We start from the raw sequence: 21292 nt of genomic DNA, 5'->3' as shown, positions 1-21292 counted from the left end.
CAATATCAATAAAGGGTTGGGAGCGTTAGCAACCCTTGAGTCTAATAAATAACCCCCATTGATTCCTCAGCCCCGAGGCTTGCCATTCCTGTTCTATGAGTAACTTTGATTGCTGTCATCCGGAAGCAGTCCGGGGTGCCCTCCGTGCCCGCTGTTACCCCTGGAGCAGATAAAACCTGCCCCGCTGTGGTCTTGGAGTGGACTGTCACCGTGCTCCTGTCTCAGCCCAGGACCCACAGCATGGACAAGCTTCTGTTTGGGATCTGTGTCCTCACCAGCCTCCTGGAAGGCTTTGCTCAGACAGGTGAGGAGCCTGAGCCCAGGTTGCTACCCAGCCTGGATCCATGAGTTGCTGAGGCTGGTCTCAAACCCGGGATCCTCCTTTCTCAGCATCCAAGGTCCTGGGATTACTGGGTACGATAGCAGTGCCCCAGCCCTGCTTCATCCTTCTTAGTGCTATGGAACTTTCATCCTCTTCCTACTGACTAACCCCGGGTTCCTCTTCTTCTTTTCTCTCTTCTTTTCTCCCACAGATCTCAGCGGGAATTCACTTGTCTTCCCAAGGGAATCTGTCACCGATTACGTGGTTTTGACCCCGGAGCTGGACGAGGCTCTGCAGAGCTTCACCCTGTGCCTCGGGTACTACACTGACCTGACCCGTCCCTACAGTCTTTTCTCCTACAACACAAAAGGGAGAGACAATGAGTTGCTGCTTTACAAAGAGAAGGTGGCCGAGTACAGTCTGACCATTGGAGGGAGCAAAGTCACCTTCAAAGTGAAGGAGGAGTTCCCTGAGCCGGTGCACGTCTGTGCCAGCTGGGAGTCCCGTACGGGCATTGCAGAGCTGTGGGTGAACGGGAAACCCTCGGTGAGGAAAGGTCTGAGGCGCGGCTACTCGGTGGCAGCTCATCCCAAGATTATTTGGGGGCAGGAACAGGATACCTATGGAGATGGCTTTGACAGGGGCCAGTCCTTCTTGGGGGAGACCTGGGATCTATATATGTGGAATAAGAAGCTTTCCCCAGAAGAGATCAGGCTTGTACATCAGGGATCCTACCTCAACCCTAACTACCTGAACTGGCGGAATCTGGCCTATGACCTCTATGGGGACGTGGTCATCAAGCCTCAGCCATGGGTCTGACGCTCTACGCCCACAAGAGCTCTGAGGAAGGCGATGGCCAGTGTCTACGATTTCTGCTCAGAACTACCCGATCCCAGACCCCATACGTATGGCTCTCTCTTCTTTAAATTTCCTGTCAATATAGCTGCCTAATAAAAGCAATATCGTACCATGGTCCCTGCATCTGTGTAGTGCTTGCCATGGGACCACTTTCTCTCGAATCTGCTTCGTTGGGTAATTGATGCTTCATTAACCAGAAAAAATAAAAAGTTGGAAAGTATGGGGAGGTGAAGCTTTAAGTAACTAGGAAGAAGAGAAGCAAATTAGTGGCAACACATACAGGCTGCTAATCATTAATTGTGTGTGGGAGGGTACTGGGGGTGGAACCCAGAGGCTCTCTACCTCCGGGCTATACTCCCAGACCTATTTTTATATTTTATTTGGAAACAGGGTCTCACTAAGTAGCTGAGGCTGGCTTCAAATCTATGTGATGCTCTTGTCTCAGCCTCCCAAGTATGGGGATTACAAGTGTGCACCACCATGCCTGGCTTCGGGTTGAGACAGGAGGATCGCGATTTACGGACAGCCTCAGCTACTTAGTGTGGTCCTTTGCAACCCAGTTTCAAAATAAAGAATAAAAAATTAGGGCTAGGGGTGTCGTTCAGAGGTAGAATGCCCCTGGGTTCCATCTCCAGTACCCCCCCACACACAAATATATATATATATATATATATGGCAATAGAATATATACCATGAATAGAGCTTCCATGAACTCCAGTCCAAATCCTTTACTGGTCTCTCCTTCTCACAGGATAGAACTGGAGTGGCCCCCCACAACCTAGTTCTCTTGCCTTTAGATGTCACTTCAGGTACCGCTCAACGCAACAAATATCTTCCTAATTATAAGGCTATAAAACAATTAGGTGTTATCAGTGGAAATCAGAATGATTATAAAAAGTATGACCCACAGAGTCTGGTATAGCCTCAAGAGGGATGAGCTGGGGAATTAGAGCTTCTTCTGAACAAAAGGACAGTCTTTCTCAGAGATGGTGGCAATGAAGCCAAGGACCCTGCAGAGCTTCAGAACGTCTCTGAGGCTGTTCACCCAAAATACACAAAGACCCAGGCACCAGACCACGAATGGAAAAGGAAATATGGCCACTTTTTAAAATTTTATTGGGAAATAGGGTCTCACTAAGTTGCTGAGAGCCTCACTAAGTAGCTGAGGCTGGCTTTGAATCTGTGTTTTCCTCCTGTCTCAACCTCCCAAGCCGGGCTTGGTGGCCCACACTGGGATTACAAGTGTGGGCCACCAAGCCCGGCTTCTTTTCTTCTCTTCTCTTCTCTTCTCTTCTCTTCTCTTCTCTTCTCTTCTCTTCTCTCTCTCTCTCTTTCTTTCTTTCTTTCTTTTTTTGTGGTACTGAGGGTGGAACCCAGGGCCATTCTACCTCCAAGGTACATGCCCAGCCCTATTTTTTTTTATTCTTTTTTTTTTTTTTTTTTTGGTGGTACTGGGGTTCCTGGAAGCCCTTCTACCTCCGGGCTACACTCCCAGACCTATTTTATATTTTTATTTGGAAACAGGGTCTCCTAAGCCAGCGCACGTGCCTGGCTTCGAACCTGCGCGATCCTCCTGTCTCTGCCTCCCAAGCGCGGGGATTACAAGCGTGAGCCACCACGCCCGGCTTTTATTCTTTATTTTGAAACAGGGTCTCACTGAGTTGCAACGAGCCTCACTCAGTAGCTGAGGCTGTCTGCGAACAGCAATCCTCCCGTCTCGGCCTCCCAAATACTGGGATGACAAGCGTCATAATGCAGAAAATACTTCTCTCTTCTACAATAACTGTAGCTTAGCTTTCTGAAGTCCCCCTGAGTCTCCTAAGAGCAAGGAACATTTTGTGAGCTTTCTGACTGGTTCCCTGGGAAACCTCATCCCTAGGTTAGAGGTGAATGAACCAGAGGAGCTGCAATGATCCTCTTGAGATACCAGGCACGTGCCAGTGCTCCCTCGGGCAGCAACAGCTCTCTGCAGAGAAGTCCTTTGGAGAAGTCTCTTTACACCCCCACCTCTGCCTGCCCAAGCGCCTCGCTCTGGCGACAGACAGTCATAGATCGGCTTCTTAGTCATTTCCTTTGTAAATTCGTCTTGTGAGTGCAACCTTGGGTCTTATTTTAATTCTCTGTTTCCTATATGCAATAGCGTATTATAAATTGAGGAGAGTTCCTTTTATCCTCACTTGAAATAAAGATGGGATTCCGGTGACTTGCCCTGGGCATTTTTCTCAGGCAGAGCGGTTGGCCTGATGAACACAGCCAGCAAAAGCCACAGAGGGAGAGTTTGGAGCGACTCAGAATCCTTAGGGGAGAGGGACAAGTCAGAAGTCATAAGAGCCCGGGACAGAGACTCTTACTGATAACTGCCACACTGGTCACGACGGCTGTCCAGTCTGGGGAGCAATAATGTACAGAGAAGCATGCTGGTCCTGTCTATCTCTGACTTGTGTGGATAAGCATCCATTTCTTTTCTGTGTGACCCCCAGATACATAAGTAGAGAGGCCTTTAGCCATGTGGTTCCAGGACTGGCTTCACCAGGAAGGTCCAGAAAGGATTTTCTTTCTTTCTTTTCTTTTCTTTTCTTTTCTTTTCTTTTCTTTTCTTTCTTTCTTTCTTTCTTTTTTTTTTTTTTTTTTTTTTTTTTTGGTGGTACTTGGAAACCCTTCTACCTCTGGGCTACACTCTCAGACATATTTTTATATTTTTATTTGGAAACAGGGTCTCTTAAACCAGCAAGGCTGGCTTCGAACCTGCACGATCCTCCTGTCTCTGCCTCCCAAGCACGGGGATTACAAGCGGGCGCCACCATGCCCAGCTTCCAGAAAGGATTTTCCTGGGTGAGGAGACTTGCAGGAAGTTCCTGTGTGGAGAGATGTGAGGTTAAAGTCACCGAGCTCTCCTTGGCACTACGTCTTGGCTCAGGATTGAGGTGGACAGAAGACGAATAGACATCCCATCTCTTCCACGCTGGAAGAACCAACGTGTATAGAGGCTGGTGGAGACATGTTATAGAATCGCCAGACCTTCTGTGATCTAGAAAGACCAGAGAGCCACGACCATTCTGAGGGAAAGAGGCAGGGGCAAACTTTCTAATCTTCATTTTAACAAGGTTGCCGGGCACAGTGGCGCACACTTGTGATCCTAGCGTTTGGGAGGCTGAGACGGGAGGATCGCTATTCGAAGCCAGCCTCAGCTACTTAGTGACGCCCTCTGCAACTCAGTGAGACCCTATTTCAAAAAATAAAACAAAATAAAGAAGCTAGGCATGGTGGAATGGAGCATGCTTGTAATCCCAGTATCCAGGAGGCTAAGACCAGAGGATCATGGTTCACAGCAGCCTCAGCTACTTAGGTGAGGCCCTCCGCAACTTAGTGAGACCCTGTTTCAAAATAAAGACTAAAATATAGGGCTGGGGGTGTAGCTTGGAGGTAGAATGGCCCTGGGTTCCACCCCCAGTACCACAAAAAGAAAAAGAAAGAAAGAATGAAAGAAAGAAAGAAAGAGAGGAAGGGAGGGAAGAAAGAAGGAAAGGAAGGGAAGAAAGGAGGGAGGAAGGAAAGAAGGAAGGGAGGGAGGGAGGAAAGGAAGGAAGGAAGGAAGGAAGGAAGGAAGGAAGGAAGGAACTGAACCGAGTTGTTTTTCACAAGACAAGCTTAGTACCGGCCGTGTGAGACAGAAGCAAGCCCAGTCTTCCTGTTAACCCGCTTGTAATGAGATCCCCTGGCGTATTTCTGGATTCTGACTCTGTGTAGACCTCATGTAGAGGAGGCAAAGTAGTCTCAGAAAAGAGCCCAGGAGACAAGAGCCAGACGGCCACGCCGCTCCACTCAGAGCCCCTTCTAATCCCGAGTTTAGGGGCAGCACCCCTGGAGGGAGAGCCCACAGGGCTTAGTGTGATTGGCATCCTGTCCTTAACCAGAGTCTAGGGAAACGCAGACCACCTGATCACCGAAGGAGGCCGGTGGCTGAGCACCTGCCAAGGCTGAGCCCCAAAGGTCACCAAGAGACCACCAGGTTTCCACGTTGCAGCCGACTTGTGCAAATAAGCTGTAGTTGTTTGTTACATTCTAAAACAGAGAAGAGCAGAGATTCCACACGCCCCGAAGGTGGGCGACCCCTGTGGGTGTGAGGAGACTTCTGTCCATCCTCTTGGTGTTTGCAAATGGTCCGTTTAATCATCAGTCTCTCACAAGGTGACTCCTCTGTCCCTAGCCTCTTCAATCTATTAAAGGAAAAGAACGGAGAGGGGAGGGAGGAGAAGAGAGAAAAATCTGATAACAAGGAACTATCGTTGTATTTTGGACTACACAACTCCACACAGAATTTCATTACAAAGACTTAGCCTAGCTTGCAGATCTTAATTTTTTTTTTTTTAATAAAAAAAGCCTAGCCAGGCGTGGTGGCTCACGCTTGTAATCCCAGCGTTTGGGAGGCTGAGACAGGAGGATCGCGGTTCGTGGCCAGCCTCAGCTACCTAGTGAGGCCCTTTGCAACTTCGCAAGACACTGTTTCAATAAAGAATTTAAAAAGAGGGCTGAGGGTATAGCTTGGAGGTAGAATGCCCCTGGGTTCCACCCCAGGACCATTAAATAAGTAAATAAATAAATAAATAAATAAATAGAATAAAAATAGGACTGGGGCTGTAGCTCAGAGGTCGAATGGCCCTGGGTTCCATCCCCAATATCACAATAAATAAATAAATAAATAAATAAATAAATAAATAAATAAATAAGCAAAGAAAGAAAGAATAAAACATAGGGCTAAGGCTATAGCTCGGAGGTAGAACGTCCCTGGGTTCCATCCCCAGTACTGCAAAAAAAAAAGTGATAATAAAATAAATTAAAAAGCCCACAGATTCTGTTTCTAGGCAGAAAGGTTACATCTAAAGACTGAAATATTTTGGCACACCCCTGGTTTCTTTATGAATTTCTTTGCTTTGCAAATGGCATTTCCATTTCACTCTCTCCCCCACACCCACACTACTTATTTTCCCGTTTCCTTGGTTAGGAATCTCGGCTTCCTGAGGAAGATTTTGATGCATGAGCACCTCTCAGGGTACTTGCTCTCCCGAGGGGGTCTTCCTCCTTCTGGAATGTATAAATCATTTTGAAAGCTCTCTGTGTTCTACGCCAGGTCTGGAGCCGATCCGCTGATTATTTCTTGAGTAGAAACACCCCCGGGGCCCGGCCACCGAGGAGGCCCGGCAGCCTCAGCTCTGCTTCTGCTGGGCTGCTCTCGATTCACACTGGGCCCGGTCACAAAGATCGTGGGGCAAAAGCGGCACCTCTGGGGCTGGGGCGGCCTTGAGTCAGTTGGCAGAGCTGCCCAGAGCTCACCGGGCCTACCTCCCCCGGGGGCCCCATGGCGGCCTCTGCCCGCTCCTGGGGGACAGAGATTCTCAACTGCTGGTATCTTCTGTTTCTCCACACTAAAAATGTCCTGTGCACCTCAAAGAGAATCATGTTGAAAAGAGAGACTGCCCAGCTGCTGCCCTGGCTCGGAGGCTTCCCTGAGCGCATAAAAAATGAAGGCAAGGAGCCAGGGGTGGTGGCGCATGCTTGTCATCCCAGCATTTGGGAGGCTGAGACGGGAAGATCGTGGTTCTAGGCCAGCCTCAGCTACTTAGTGCGGAGGGCCGCAACTTAGTGAGATATTAAAGAAAGTTTCAAAATAAAGAATAAAAAATAGGGCTAGAAGTGTAGCTAGGAGGTAGAATGCCCCGAATGCCCCTGGGTTCTTTTTGGTTTTTTTGTTTTGTTTTGTTTTGTTTTGTTTTTTGGTGGTGGTACTGGGGTTCGTGGAAGCCCTTCTACCTCCAGGCTACACTCCTAGACCTATTTTTTATATTATTTGTTTGGAAACAGGGTCTCTTAAGCCAGAGCGGCTGGCCTCGAACCTGCGCGATCCTCCTGTCTCCGCCTCCCAAGTGCGGGGATTACAAGTGTGCGCCACCATGCCTGGCTGCCCCTGGGTTCCATCCCCAGTACTGCAAAAAGAAGAGAAAGAAAAAAAAAAATGGAGGCTGGCGGGACAGGGACTCTTCCCCAGGAGCACATTGGCTAGATGGCGGACTTGGGAAGAAGACTCGGGGAAACTTTGGGTGAAAAATTAGTATTTCCTGGGGGAAGGACGTGGTCGATGGTCACTCAAGGGGCCCCTGGGAGACAAGTTCCAGTTACTACAGGGCTCTCCTTGCTTTTTTGTTGTTGTTATGTTGTAGGGTTGTTTTTGTTCTGTGTACGTGGGTCTGATGTGTGTATGTTGTACTAAGAATATAACCAAGGGGCATTCTACCTCTGGCTTAAACCCCCACCCCTGTTTATCTTTTTACTTTGAACAGGGTCTCACTAGGCTGCTGAGAGTCTAAGTTGCTGAGGCTGGTCTCAAGCCTACCATCGTCCTGTCTCAGTCTCCCAATGGGGGCTGTTTTGTTTTTGATTAAGTAGAATACTGGGCTTCTCTAAGTTTCTAGAAAAGGAGAAATGATAGCTCCCTGCAGGCAGAGCCTTCTCTCTCCCCTGCACACCTCACACTGTTCTTCTAAATTTATGTCTACACCACCTCAGAACTGTTGGCCAAAAATGGGCCGTATATTCACTGTCAGTCCCATAGATTATGTGGCCCAGTGATGGAGCTGCCTTCATTTGTGTACAGGACATTAATGTAAACATATTGCATATGTTCATGCAACAGTGTCACCCAATAATACATTTAACACAACAGCTTCCCCTTGGCAATTAACACATGACTGTAAATACAAAATAGTATAGAAAGACCACGGTTTGAAAGAGCTACTCCAGTTCCCACTGCCAATGGAGTCCAGTCACCTGCGCAACGTGGCAATTAGCTTGCTTCTCGTCCCTTTTCTACCTGGTTCATGAACCAGCCCCAAATCTGGTGGGCCACTGGCCCATTCCAAGCATATCTTTAAAGCTTATCCCCATGAAGCAAATTCGTAATTAAGAGAAACACAATTCGTAATTAAGAGAAACACACTCATAATACTTATAATGCCTCAGTGGCTCATTTGGAGTGAAGGCAGTACTTTTCGGCCTCTAAGTGAAAGATACCAGGATTTCCTTTCTCCTCCTGCCTCAATTCAGTTTCGCATTTTTCTTCCTCTCCCGTAAGCCAACTACATCTAGTTTGCAGGATTCATGTCTTCTGTACCACATTCTGTCATTCGCGACAGTAGGCTTGTCCACACGGGGAAACGGCACAAGAGGTGTGCTGTTTTCATCTGACAAATTAACAAAATTGTTAATTTGTTTAAAAAAATTTTTGTTTAAAAATTTTGTTTAGTTTTTTTTGTTTGTTTAATTTTTTTTCCAAAATGGCGACCGAGGGACACAGCACTTCTCAGTAGCTGAAGCAAATAAAGTTTAAATACTTAGAAAGCAGTGTCTAAATCAACAAAATAAATACATACCAGGAACCAAAACACATCCAGGTACCTCGGCGGAACCCTGAACTTGAAGAAGAAGAACAAAGATCGGACACGGGACCTGCTGCAGATACAATCTGAACGCTGATCGGAACGCCGATCAGCGGGCTGCTTTTGCAGCTGCCCGAGGAGCTGCCTGCCCGATATTACCGCGGCAAGATAATCCAGGACTAAAAACGGACTTAGGACCGCATCTTAAGCAGCGAGCAGCAGCCACCAGAATTCTGTGTGCCCACCAGCGACCGGATCACAACTGCATAGAGACTCCCACGAATTCCTGCACCAAGTCAGGTACCTGAGGGCGCCCTGGTAAGTTGGGGTCCTAGCATGTGCGCAGCCTCAACCCCCCAGCACGGGCTCAAGCCTCAGAACCGAGCACTCTCCTCGCGCAACTTGCCTGCGCCACGGTCCCCTGCTGGTAGTCAGTACCGGTACACTGCCACCCCTAAATTGGAGTCTGCTTGTGTGTCTAGCCCCTGCCACCTTGCCAGAGCCTGCCTTCCAGGCTGCGAAAGCCCTGGGTGACCCGGAAATCTCCTTGGGGCACCCCCAGCTTCTACATCCTGCGGGAGGCAGAGACCATTGCTGGACACCACGCACTGGACCCTTGAGCACCTACCCTGCACCCCTGGCCCACCGCTGGGTGTTCCCACCCTCCTGGTAGCCAGAGGCTTAGTGCTAAGCGAGAACACAGCTCAATACACCTTGGAAGAGCATACCAACAGCAATAGACAGCTGCATCCACTCTCACTTGGGTCCAGTATTAGCAGCGCATCCAGCCTGCACTCTTGGAATAGGCAGAGCTCTGGCAGTAAGTGTGGGCATCCAGGAACCAGCATCCATTTGCCCAGGAATCATCTTGGGACCAAACCGGCTAGCCCAACTGGAATTTCCAGAGACACAAGAAAATCCATCAGGCCACAAAATCTGCTCAGGACCTCAGGGGGAGGTTCCAATTATACTTTGGTCATTCTCCACCCCTGCTGTAGGGAAGCACAGGCTGGAGGCTAGGGTGGTGAGTGCAGAGGTGCTGACCACAGGTTAGAATTTCGCAGAACCTGTGAATTGTACAGAATCAAATAACAGTGAAATCAGACATCCGGACACATAAACCTAAAGCAGCTAAAGGAGAGAAAGGTGTCCAAACACACAGAGTGACTTAAGAAGATAAAAATAGAGTACAAAGAAAACTAAGAAACATTGGATGGTATTCTGAAAGCTACCAAAGCAATCAGATACGCACATATTATTTGGACCTGACCCCATATGCGTAAATAAGGAGGACTGTTTGTTTTACTTTTAATGTGGATGTTTTGTTTTATTTTGCTTTTACAGTGCTTTTGTTTTGTATGGTTATTGCTGTTTTATTTTTTTTTTCTTTTAACCCACACTTCTTTTACTTTAACTTGTTGATATATATATATATATATAGATATATATATATATATATATATATATATAGATAGATATATATAGATATATATATATATATATACACATTGGATAGTTTGCCTTATTTTTTTATTTCACACAGCTGCTAGTTCCTTTTATTTTATTCTTGTTTTTTTTTCCTCTTTCTTCCTCTTCCTTCCTTTTTTTTCACTCTCCTCCTTTGATTGGTTTTCCTTCATTTTTCTTGGATTACATAATAGTCTTGGTATCTTGTGTGGATTCTTTTTTTTTTTTTTAATGTCTGTCTGCTCCTTCCATCATCCCTATTTACAAACCTACCCACACTAACCTACATACTTTTCTCCCCCAAAACTTTTCCCCATAATATACCTCCTGGTTTAATACTCAAAGTATCTCTTATATCTATAATTACTCTTCCAACGACAAGAGTCTAGTAGTTAACTCTCTCTCATTCCTAGCAAGTTATTACCTTATCATACTTAAAGTCTTTCTCAACCTAACATATCCTCTACCTAATCCGACTCCTTTACCAATCACCCCAGCTCCTTACACATCACCCGCCCTCAACACTGGAAAGGCTCTGCTGACTAACCAATACCCCCAAACTCCTAATATTAAGATTTGACTAAGCACAGTACTCACGAACGATGGGTAGAAATCAGAAAAACAGGACAGAGAACGCTATAAATATGAGAACCAGGAATTATGAAGGGACAGCAGAAATCATGAATACTGACCTACTAGAAATGCAAGAAGGGGAGTTCAGAATCTTGATGTTCAATATGATGAAAGGATTTAAAACAAGTATAGAGGATGTTAAAGGTGAATTAGAAACACTAAAAAAGAATCAGAAAGAGGTCTGGAATGAAATGAAAGAGGCAATAAGTGAAATGAAGACAGCAATAGAAAGAAATTCTGGAAGATTAGATGAAATGGAAAACAGAATATCAATATTAGAAGACAGTACATCCCAAACCGAAAACACAGTCAGCGATATACAGAAATCTTTACAGCAACAAAACCTAAACATCCAGCAATTATGGGATAATATGAAGCGCCCTAATTTACTGATAATAGGCATCGAGGAAGGGATAGAGGTACAGACCAAGGGCATCTGTAATATCTTCAAGGAAATAATCTCAGAGAATTTTCCAAATATGGAAAGAGACTTCGATCTTCAAGTCCAGGAGGCATACAGAACTCCACTGAGACAGGACCAAAGAAAAAACACTCCACGCCACATAATAACCAAATTTACCAGCATAGAGGCCAAGGAAGGAATCTTAAAAGCAGTGAGAACAAAAGGACGGGTGACATATAGAGGCAAAACAATAAGAATCACCCCAGACTATACAACCCAGGTCAGGAATGCTAGGAGAGACTGGTACGACGTGATTCAGACCCTGGAAGAAAATAACTCCCAGCCAAGGCTCATCTATCCAGCAAAACTACTATTCAAGATCAATGGGGAAGTCAGAGTCTTTCAGGATAAACAGAATCTCAAAAAATTCATGAATTCAAAGCCAACACCAGAGAAAATTCTTAAAGAAATAAATCATAAGGAAGAAAAAAGAAGCAGACTTCAGAATCAGAGAAGAGAGGAAGTTAATAAGTGGACCACTTAAGTAAAGAAGAAAGATCACACCACCCAAGAGTAGACAGAACACAAAATGGCAGAAAACAAAAATCATATTTCAATAATATCTCTTAATGTCAAAGGACTTAACTCACCAATCAAAAGACATAGACTGGCAATGTGGATTAGGAAACATAATCCAAATATATGCTGTCTGCAAGAAACTCACCTCACAGCCAAAGACATTCACAGGCTGAAGGTGAAAGGATGGAAAAAGATATACCATGCCACCAGTGACCAAAAAAGAGCAGGGGTAGCAACCCTGATATCCAAAAAAACAGACTTTAAACTAAAACACATCAAAAGAGACAAATCAGGGCACTTCCTTTTATTAAAAGGAACAATACACCAAGAAGATATAATGATAGTAAATATTTATGCCCCAAATGTGGGTGCAACCACATTTGTAAAACAAACCCTTCTGGACATAAGATCCCAAGTAGACCCAAATACAATAATTCTGGGAGACTTTAATACGCCTCTCACACCACTGGATCGATCTTCAAGGCAAAAGATGAGTAAAGACGCTTTAGAACTAAAGGAAACCATAAACCAAATGGACCTAATAGACGTTTTCAGAGTATTTCAACCAGGAACTACAGAATACACTTTCTTCTCAGCAGCCCATGGAACCTTCTCCAAAATAGATCACATCCTGGGACACAAAGAAAATACCAGAAAATTCAAAAAATGTAATATAATTCCATGCATCTTTTCAGACCACATGGAATAAAAGTAGAAATCAACAACAGGAAACTCGAAAGAAAGTACTCAAATTCATGGAGAATGAATGATACACTATTGAATGACGAATGGGTAAGAGCAGAAATTAGGGAAGAAATAAAGAAATTTATGGAAACAAACAAAAACAGAGACGCAACTTACCAAAACCTATGGGACACCATGAAGGCAGTACTAAGAGGAAAGTTTATTGCATTGAGTGCCCACATAAGAAGGACAGAGAATCACCAAGTAAAGAACCTAATGACACAACTAAAGGACCTAGAAAGACTGCAACAGTCTATTCCCAAAGCCAGCAGAAGACAAGAAATCATCAAAATTAGGGCAGAAATAAATGAAATAGAGAACAAAAAAACAATTCAAAGAATCAATAAAACAAAAAGTTGGTTCTTTGAAAAGATTAATAGAATTGATAAACCCCTGGCCAACCTAACCAAAAGAAAAAGAGAATCAACTCAAATTATCAAAATTAGAAATGAAAAAGGAGATATCACCACTGATAGTGATGAAATTCAAAATATTATCAGAAACTACTTTAAAAATTTATACTCCAATAGATTTGAAAACCTGGATGAAATTGACAGATTTCTAAGCACAGTTAACCTTCCTACACTCAACCAAGAGGACATAGCAAGCCTAAACCAACCAATAACAACCAAAGAAATAGAAATGGCAATAAAAATTCTTCCACCAAAGAAAAGCCCAGGCCCAGATGGGTTCCCAGCTGAATTCTACAAAACCTTCAGTGAACAACTAATACCAATACTTCATAACATGTTCCGGGAAATTGAAAGAGATGGAACTCTTCCAAATTCCTTCTATGAGGCCAGTATCACATTAATCCCCAAACCAAATAAAGATACCTCAAGAAAGGAAAACTACAGACCAATATCCTTAATGAACATAGATGCAAAAATTCTAAACAAAACACTAGCTATACGCATTCAAAACTATATCAAGAGAATAATACATCATGACCAAGTCGGTTTCATCCCAGAAAAGCAAGGCTGGTTCAACATACGCAAATCAATACATGTTATCCACCACATAAATAGAACCAAGAACAAAAACCACATCATCATAGCAATAGATGCTGAAAAAGCATTTGACAAAATCCAACACCTATTTATGTTAAAAACTTTGCAAAAAATTGGGATAGAAGGAAAGTACTTCAACATCATCAAGGCAATATACTGCAAACCCAAAGCCAACATTATAGTGAATGGGGAAAAACTGCAAGAATTTCCGCTACAGTCAGGAACAAGACAAGGATGCCCACTATCACCACTCCTTTTCAATATAGTCCTTGAGACTCTTGCTGCAGCAATCAGACAAGAGAAGGAAATCAAAGGAATCCACATAGGAAGAGAGGAAGTAAAACTATCCTTATTCGCAGATGACATGATCCTTTATCTGGAAGACCCAAAGAACTCAACCAAAAGACTTCTGGAGCTGATTGACAAATTCAGCAAAGTTGCCGGTTACAAAATCAACCTAAAGAAATCAGTGGCCTTTCTTTATGCCAACAACGAACCCACAATGAAGGAAACAAAAACAACAATTCCATTCACTATAACCTCAAAACCAATAAAATACCTAGGAATAAACCTAACCCAAGATGTAAAAGACCTCTACAACAAAAACTATAAAACATTAAAGAAAGAAATTGAAGAAGACCTTGGAAGATGGAAAGATCTCCCGTGCTCATGGATAGGCAGAATAAATATCATCAAAATGGCCATTCTGCCAAAACTGATCTATAGGTTCAATGCAATTCCCATTAAAATACCAGTGACATTCTTCAGAGACCTAGAAAAATCAATCATGAACTTCATATGGAGAAGGAAAAGACCTAGAATAGCAAAAGCAATTCTCAATAACAAGAAACACGCAGGAGGCATTACAATCCCAGACTTCAAACTATACTATAGAGCAATAGTAGTAAAAACAGCATGGTACTGGCACAAAAACAGATATACTGACCAGTGGATTAGAATAGAAGATACAGAAACAAACCCACACATCTTTAGTCAATTAATCTTTGACAAAGGGGCCAAACACATACGCTGGAGAAAAGACAGCCTTTTCAACAAGTGGTGCTGGGAGAACTGGCTAACCATTTGTAAAAAGATGAATCTAAACCCCTATATCTCACCAAACACAGGAATCAACTCAAGATGGATCAAAGACTTAGAAATTAGACCTGAGACTGTGAAGTTAGTAGAGGAGAACATAGGTTCAACACTACAACATATTGGCACAGGCAGTAACTTTCTCAACAAAACCTCCAAAGCCCAGGAAATTAAAGCAAGAATAAACAAGTGGGACAACATCAGACTAAAAAGTTTCTTCTCATCAAAGGAAACTATCAATAACCTAAAGAGGAAGCCTACAGAATGGGAAAGGATCTTTACCAGCCACCATTCTGATAGGGGGCTAATATCCAGAGTATACAAAGAGCTCAAAAGGCTCTACACTAGCAAAACAAACAACCCAATCAAGAAATGGGCAAGTGAACTAAATAGACACTTCACAAAAGAAGAGATACAAAGGGCCAATAGATACATGAAAAGATGTTCTACATCATTGGCCATCAGGGAAATGCAAATCAAAACTACACTGAGATTCCATCTAACCCCAGTCAGAGTAACAAGCATAAAGAAATCAAACAACAACAAATGCTGGCGAGGATGTGGGGAAAGAGGAACTCTTTTACACTGTTGGTGGGAGTGCAAACTAGTTCAGCCACTATGGAGATCTGTGTGGAGATTCCTAAGAAAGGTGGGAATAGACCCACCATATGATCCAGCTATACCACTCCTCGGTATCTTTCCAAAGGGGTTGAATTCAGAGAAATACAGCAACATATGCATACCTATGTTCATAGCAGCACAATTTGTAATAGCCAAAATATGGAACCAACCCAGATCACCATCAACAGATGAATGGATAGCAAAACTGTGGGAAATACACACAATGGAATTCTATTCAGCCATAAAGAAGAACAAAATTATATCATTTGCAAGAAGATGGAAAGCCCTGGAGAGCATCATGTTAAGTGAGATCAGCCAAGCACAGAAGGAGAAGATACACATGTTTCCTCTAATATGTCCAAACTAGAAAACACAAAGGATACCAGTAGGACCCCAGATATTAGAGGGGAAATACTAGCTAAGTTTTAATGGAAAGATAGGAGAGGAGAAAGGCCGATCTTGATTAATGAGGGTCTACACCTGAACATGTGTAAAATTATGAATAAGACATGGTTAACCTGGACAACCATTGGTGGGGGGGGGAACGGGGGCGGGGGGGAGAGGGCACCAAATATAGTGTAAATGTATACTACTTATGTTCAATAAAAAATTGTTTAAAAAATTTTTGTTTAAAAATTTTGTTTAAAAAAACAAAATTCTTTGATTTCTCCATGGAACCAGGCGGGAGCCCAAGACTCCACCGGGCCAGTGGCTACAAAGGTCATCATGGTCTCTACCTCGCCTATCTGCAATGGTCATACTGTCTTCCTCTTTCTCCCAAAGTTATGTGAGCCATAACTTTGTGCTTGAAATTAACTGTTCCAAAATAAGGGTGTAATCATTACTGTAAGTATGGTGGTGTAAAAAACCCACATCCCCACCACTAGACAACAGTTGACCAGTCAAATGTAGCCACTGTAACAGATGAAAAAAAAATGTGTGTGTGTGTGTGTGTGTGTGTGTGTGTGTGTGTGTGTGTGTGTGTGTATGGGAACTGAACCCAGGGGCATTCTATCTCCATCTTTGTGACCATGTTTGTTTGTTTGTTTGTTTGTTTGTTGTGTTTTTCTTTTTTGTGGTACTGGAGATGGAACCCAGGGGCATTCTACCACCAAGCTACCACCCAGCCCTATTTTTTTTATTCTTTATTTTGAAACAAGGTCTCACTAAGTTGCTGAGAGCCTCACTCAGTAGCTGAGGCTGGCTTCGAACCTGTGCAATCCTCCCGTCTCAGCCTCCCAAGCACTGGGATCACAAGCGTGCGCCACCACGCCAGGCTATGAGCAGAACTTTTAAGTGGACATGATTTCAGATCATTTAAATTAAAGTGGTCACCGCCCCATAGTTCTACCCCATTATTGCTTGAGATTGTGCTTTTCCTGTCTAATCTATGTCCGATCACCGCCTCTGCCCTCTTTTAATGTCCACGGCTTTATTACAAGTGATACAGTCATTTTCACTTCAAGTACTTGCCTCGTTTTCCGAGAGGCTTTTCCAAAACACTCGTTATGTTTCCTGGATCTCGACTGCTTCCTCGATTCCTAGTGGCAATCAGTAAACTGCCCAAATCCCCCAATCTGCTGATCTTATCTTGTTGGGATTTTTTTGTTTTATTTTTTTTGCTTTGTTTGTTTGTTTTTTTCAACCTGAATTTTAGAGGGGACCCCAAACTTTGTAGGGGACCTGCTACATTTTTTTCCTCTGTACTTTGCACCCACCCCTCATCTAAAGGTTAACAGAGTCTTATTCAGGTCCACAGGGGAGGGGGAAAAATCACATGAGGTCTGTTTTCCAGCCTTTCCTGAACTTTCTGTTTCAAGACCTTTCTAACCTCTGGTGTTGATTTAGCCACTTGTGCTGATTACTCCCTGAGCAGCAGAGCAGAAGCAGTCGGGTTTTTAACAAAAGGTCATGGAGTTACCAAGAAAACTACTCCTGTCTGTACCAGGATAGAAGCTTTGTAACATCCTTAAAAGGAACACTTTTTTTTTTCAATAGAGCCATGTACCATGTACAATTCAGAATCAGAACATTTCCTGATTATACTTTGGCCTAAATGAAAAACACATCAATTTTGAGGCCAGAAAATCCTGCCACAATTGGAGATTTTTTAAAAGCACTGGTGCAAAAAGCTCAGCCTCCTTTATGTACAAGGCCAGAAAAACTTAAAGTTCTGGCCCCTAACTCCCCCGCCTTTATTTCTCCTTCCATAAAGACAATGGAAGATGAGAACACGGATATAAAACACCAACTGTCAGCAAAATAGAAACCACGATTGAGCAACCAGCCCTGGAACAGGAGACAAGAGGAAGAAACAGATAATTCTGAAGACTAGATGAACAGGCAATGTTAGAAGGATCCAGCTAACCCAGCGTGGTGTACACGTTTGTAATCCCAGCATTTGGGAGGCTGATAACGGAGAATCACAATTTGCAGAAAGCCTCAGCTACTTAGGCCCTTTGCAATTCACTGAGACCCTGTTTCAAAATAAAGAATAATAAACAGGGCTGGTGGTGTAGCTTGGAGGTACAATGCCCATGAGTTCCATCCCCAGTACTGCAAAAAAGAAAAAAAAAAGAAAGAATCCAGCTTTTTAGAACTGCACCTTTGAAGGAGACAAGATTTCTGAAACAGCCGGGCGTGGTGGCGCACGCTTGTAATCCCAGCATTCGGGAGGCTAAGACAGGAGGATCACGGTTTGTGGACGGCCTCAGCTACTTAGTGAGGCCCTCTGCAACTTAGTGAGAGCCTGTTTCAAAATAAAAAGAATAAAAAATAGGGCAGGGGGTGTAGCTTGGTGGTCAAATGCCCCTGGATTTCATCCCCAAAACTCACACACACAAAAAATTCTGAAAGAGCATCACAGTGGAGTGTGGAGAAAGCAATTGTCATGAGGGTTTACCATAGGCAGGCACTAAGTGATGGCTGAAAGGCCCCATTTAGAAGAAAAATCACAAGCCCTAGCAGCCAGCTAATAGTTAAAACAGCCAGCTAATAGTTAAAAAGAAAAGTATATATTACTGCAGCTTGCAGCTTAAGAAGCATAGCTTAAGAATGAGAAATATGCAATAAGCCCACCCTGTTCCTGGAACGTACCTAGCATCTTATCTATACTGACCGGGTCAGCGCGTCCTGTGCCGGGAACCTGCTGACTACACCTGGTATCTTATCTAACACTTGACTACAGAATGTACTTTTTCAAATGATTCTGTAATATTTTGTAAACGCATGTAACTTGGCCCAAACCCCCCTAACTGGTGGTCTTTTCCCTATAAATATCCACACTTTCAGTTGCTCGGGGCCGAACTCCTCTGCTCTTAAGTGAGATACGAGTCGGCCCCAGTGCACTGGCTCCCTAATAAAATTTTACCTTTTGCTCATTGTATCAAGGAATATAAAGTCTCTCTTGTGTTCTTGAAGTCGCGTGTCCCGAGGCTGATTGAGGGTCTCCCCTCAGCGGGGGTCTTACAATGGTCACACGAATTATTTCACTTAATATTTTAATTTCATAGTATGGGGCACTTCACAGTGGTCTCCAAATGTGATACCCCTCCTCCATTCTTCAAACAATCCCTCCAATTATGCATTTCCCCACCCCACTTTTTTAGGTTAATGGTAGAAAAGTTAACTGACTTGTTTCAAGTTAGGCAGATGGTAACTTACGGGGCTCAACTTGACAAGATGGCTAGCTAACCTGACAGATGGCCAGCTAACCTGAACTTGGTGTGCTTTCCAACGCACCACTAACTGCTCCCAACCTTCATCTTCCTGAAGCATCAGGTTCTCCCCCTCCTTCGACTCTCCCTGATCTCATCCTGGATATCCTTTCTACTAAAATGGCTTTCCTGTATCACCCAAGCGATTCCTCCCATGAGCTCCCATTCCAAACTTGTCTCTGCCTGGGGGATGTCTCATAACTGCCCACCGGCTAGCTAGCCCGCTTCCTCCATCACACGAAAGACCATCAGTGGGTCTGCTTCTGTGAACCCAGAGCCAAGCACCAGCCTTGGCATCAGACAGATCTCAGTTAATAAATATGAAATTGGGCTGGGCGTGGTGGGGCACGCTTGTAATCCCTGCGCTTGGGAGGCAGAGATAGGAGGATCGTGCAGGTTCGAAGCCAGCCACGCGTGCTGGCTTATGAGACCCTGTTTCCAAATAAAAAAGTATGAAAAATAGGTCTGGGAGTGTAGCCTGGAGGTAGAAGGGCTTCCAGGAACCCCAGTACCACCAAAATAAATAAATAAATAAATAAATAAATAAATAAATAAATAAATAAGAAATTGAAATGCATGATGTCAGTATTCTGAGCTGCAGAAACAATTTCCTTTCTCATACACTATTTCCAAGTTGTGTTGGGGTAGAAAAACTGAACAGTACATAGAACTACTGTAAAAGCAGAGAGAGAGAGAGAGAGAGAGAGAGAGAGAGAGAGAGAGAGAGAGAGAGGAGAGAGAGAGAGAGATCATCCCATAGACGTCAAGAACAAAAATCTGCAGTTAAAGCCAGGCGTGGTGGCGCACGCTTATAATCCCTGCATTCGGGAGGCTGAGACAGGAGGCTCACAGTTCATGGCCAGCCTCAGCTACTACTTAGTGAGGCCCTTTGCAACTCAGTAATAGCCTGTTTCAAAATAAAAAATAAAAGTAGGGCTGGAGGTATAGCTCAGAGGTAGAATGCCCCTGGGTTCCATCCCCAGGACCAAAAAATAAAACATCTGCAGTCAGATCAACTGCCAGTTTTCTAATATTTCTGATGTTCTCTACTACTCACTAGATATTCTAACTTCTCTGTGTGTCTATTTCTAGAACTATAAAACAGTCGTGATAGTATCTAGGGAGATAGGTATCATTATTCGATCATTACAGCTGCAGTTCAGAAAGGCTAAGTAAACCACCATGTAGTTAGTAAGGAGAGAGGTCTCTGCCTTACATCAAGCCCTGTATGTCCACCATTTCATAGGACCTGGAAAAGACAGAAAGACAAATAACATAGCTGTACACGGAGGTACTTGTATATACATGATTACATAGGCTTAAATGTGGGTCTATCCAAATACCTGCATACTATCATAAATCCATTTATCGATGATATGTTACATGCAGACACTGTGCTAGACCCCGAGGCCTCTCCCTTCCTGGGCTCATGATATAGTTAGATATACAATGTCCACTAAAGAGCTCAATTATTGATATCCAGGCTTGATGTAGTGGATTCATGAGCGTTGTAACCCTGGCAGTGGACACATCGATTGTAATGGATCTACTGAGCGGTACCCAGCAGATCAATAGGGTGGAGCTGGAGGAGGAGGGCCCTGGGGCCGCGTGCAGCCATGGGATTATATGTAGGGTTCCTTTATCCCCTTATCTCCCTCTAAGTTATTTGGTCAGATCTTTAGATTATGGCCAAGTGAATGCTGAGCAGAACAGCCCAGTTGCCTTCAGATGAGTCCTGCTAGAAAAAGGCCACAGCTTCCAGAAATTTGTGAGAAATGTGGAGTTCTTTTTTTTTTTTTTTTCCAGTACTGGGGATGAAACCTAGGGGCCTTCTACCTCCAAGCTATACCCCCAACCCTATATGTGTGTGTGTGTGTGTGTGTGTGTGTGTGTGTGTGTGTGTGTGTTGTACCGGGGATAGAACCTAGGGGCATTGTACCTACTATCTACACTCCAGCCCTAGTTTGTTTGTTTTTTTTTTTTTTTAGTCTTTTATTTTTGAAATAGGGTCTCAACAAGTTGGGAAGGGCCTCTCTGAGTAGCTGAGGCTGTCCAGGAACCACGATCCTCCAGTCTCCATTCCCGAATGCTGGGATTACAAGCGTGCACCACCACACCCAACTTGTGGAGTTTTTGATGTCCCAGAATCAGTGTCCTATCTGAAAAGTTGCATTTTTTTCATAATTTATTGGTGGATTGCAATGATACATGGTGGTTTGAGTTCCCTGTGTTAAAAAAAAAGTGTGTGTTAGTGAGATTAGTCAAACACAGAAAGAAAAGGGACATATGTTTTCTCTAATATGTCCAAGCTAGGGAGTAGTGGTAATACCAGAGGGATTCCAGATGATGGAGGGGAAATATCAGCAAAGCTTGAACGGAAGGATAGGAGAGGAAGAAAGCTGAGGTTGTTCAAT

The 21292-nt window shown here is 43.9% G+C and overlaps 1 protein-coding gene across 1 annotated transcript; it reads left to right on the top strand.

Annotated features, from left to right (window-relative positions):
• Window positions 1-240: 240 nt before the first annotated feature.
• Window positions 241-1141, top strand: APCS (amyloid P component, serum; the record flags this gene model as incomplete). Its single annotated transcript, XM_080691543.1, has 2 exons — window positions 241-304; window positions 534-1141. The coding sequence occupies 2 exons, from the start codon at window positions 241-243 to the stop codon at window positions 1139-1141; spliced, it is 672 nt and encodes a 223-aa protein (XP_080547669.1).
• Between the last annotated feature and the right edge of the window lie 20151 nt (window positions 1142-21292).

This window comes from Muscardinus avellanarius (assembly GCF_963383645.1).
Source record: "Muscardinus avellanarius genome assembly, chromosome: 3".
Classification (NCBI taxonomy): Eukaryota; Metazoa; Chordata; class Mammalia; order Rodentia; family Gliridae; genus Muscardinus; species Muscardinus avellanarius.
Note: the sequence above shows the minus strand (reverse complement) of the source record. Positions and strands in the feature narration are given on the sequence as shown.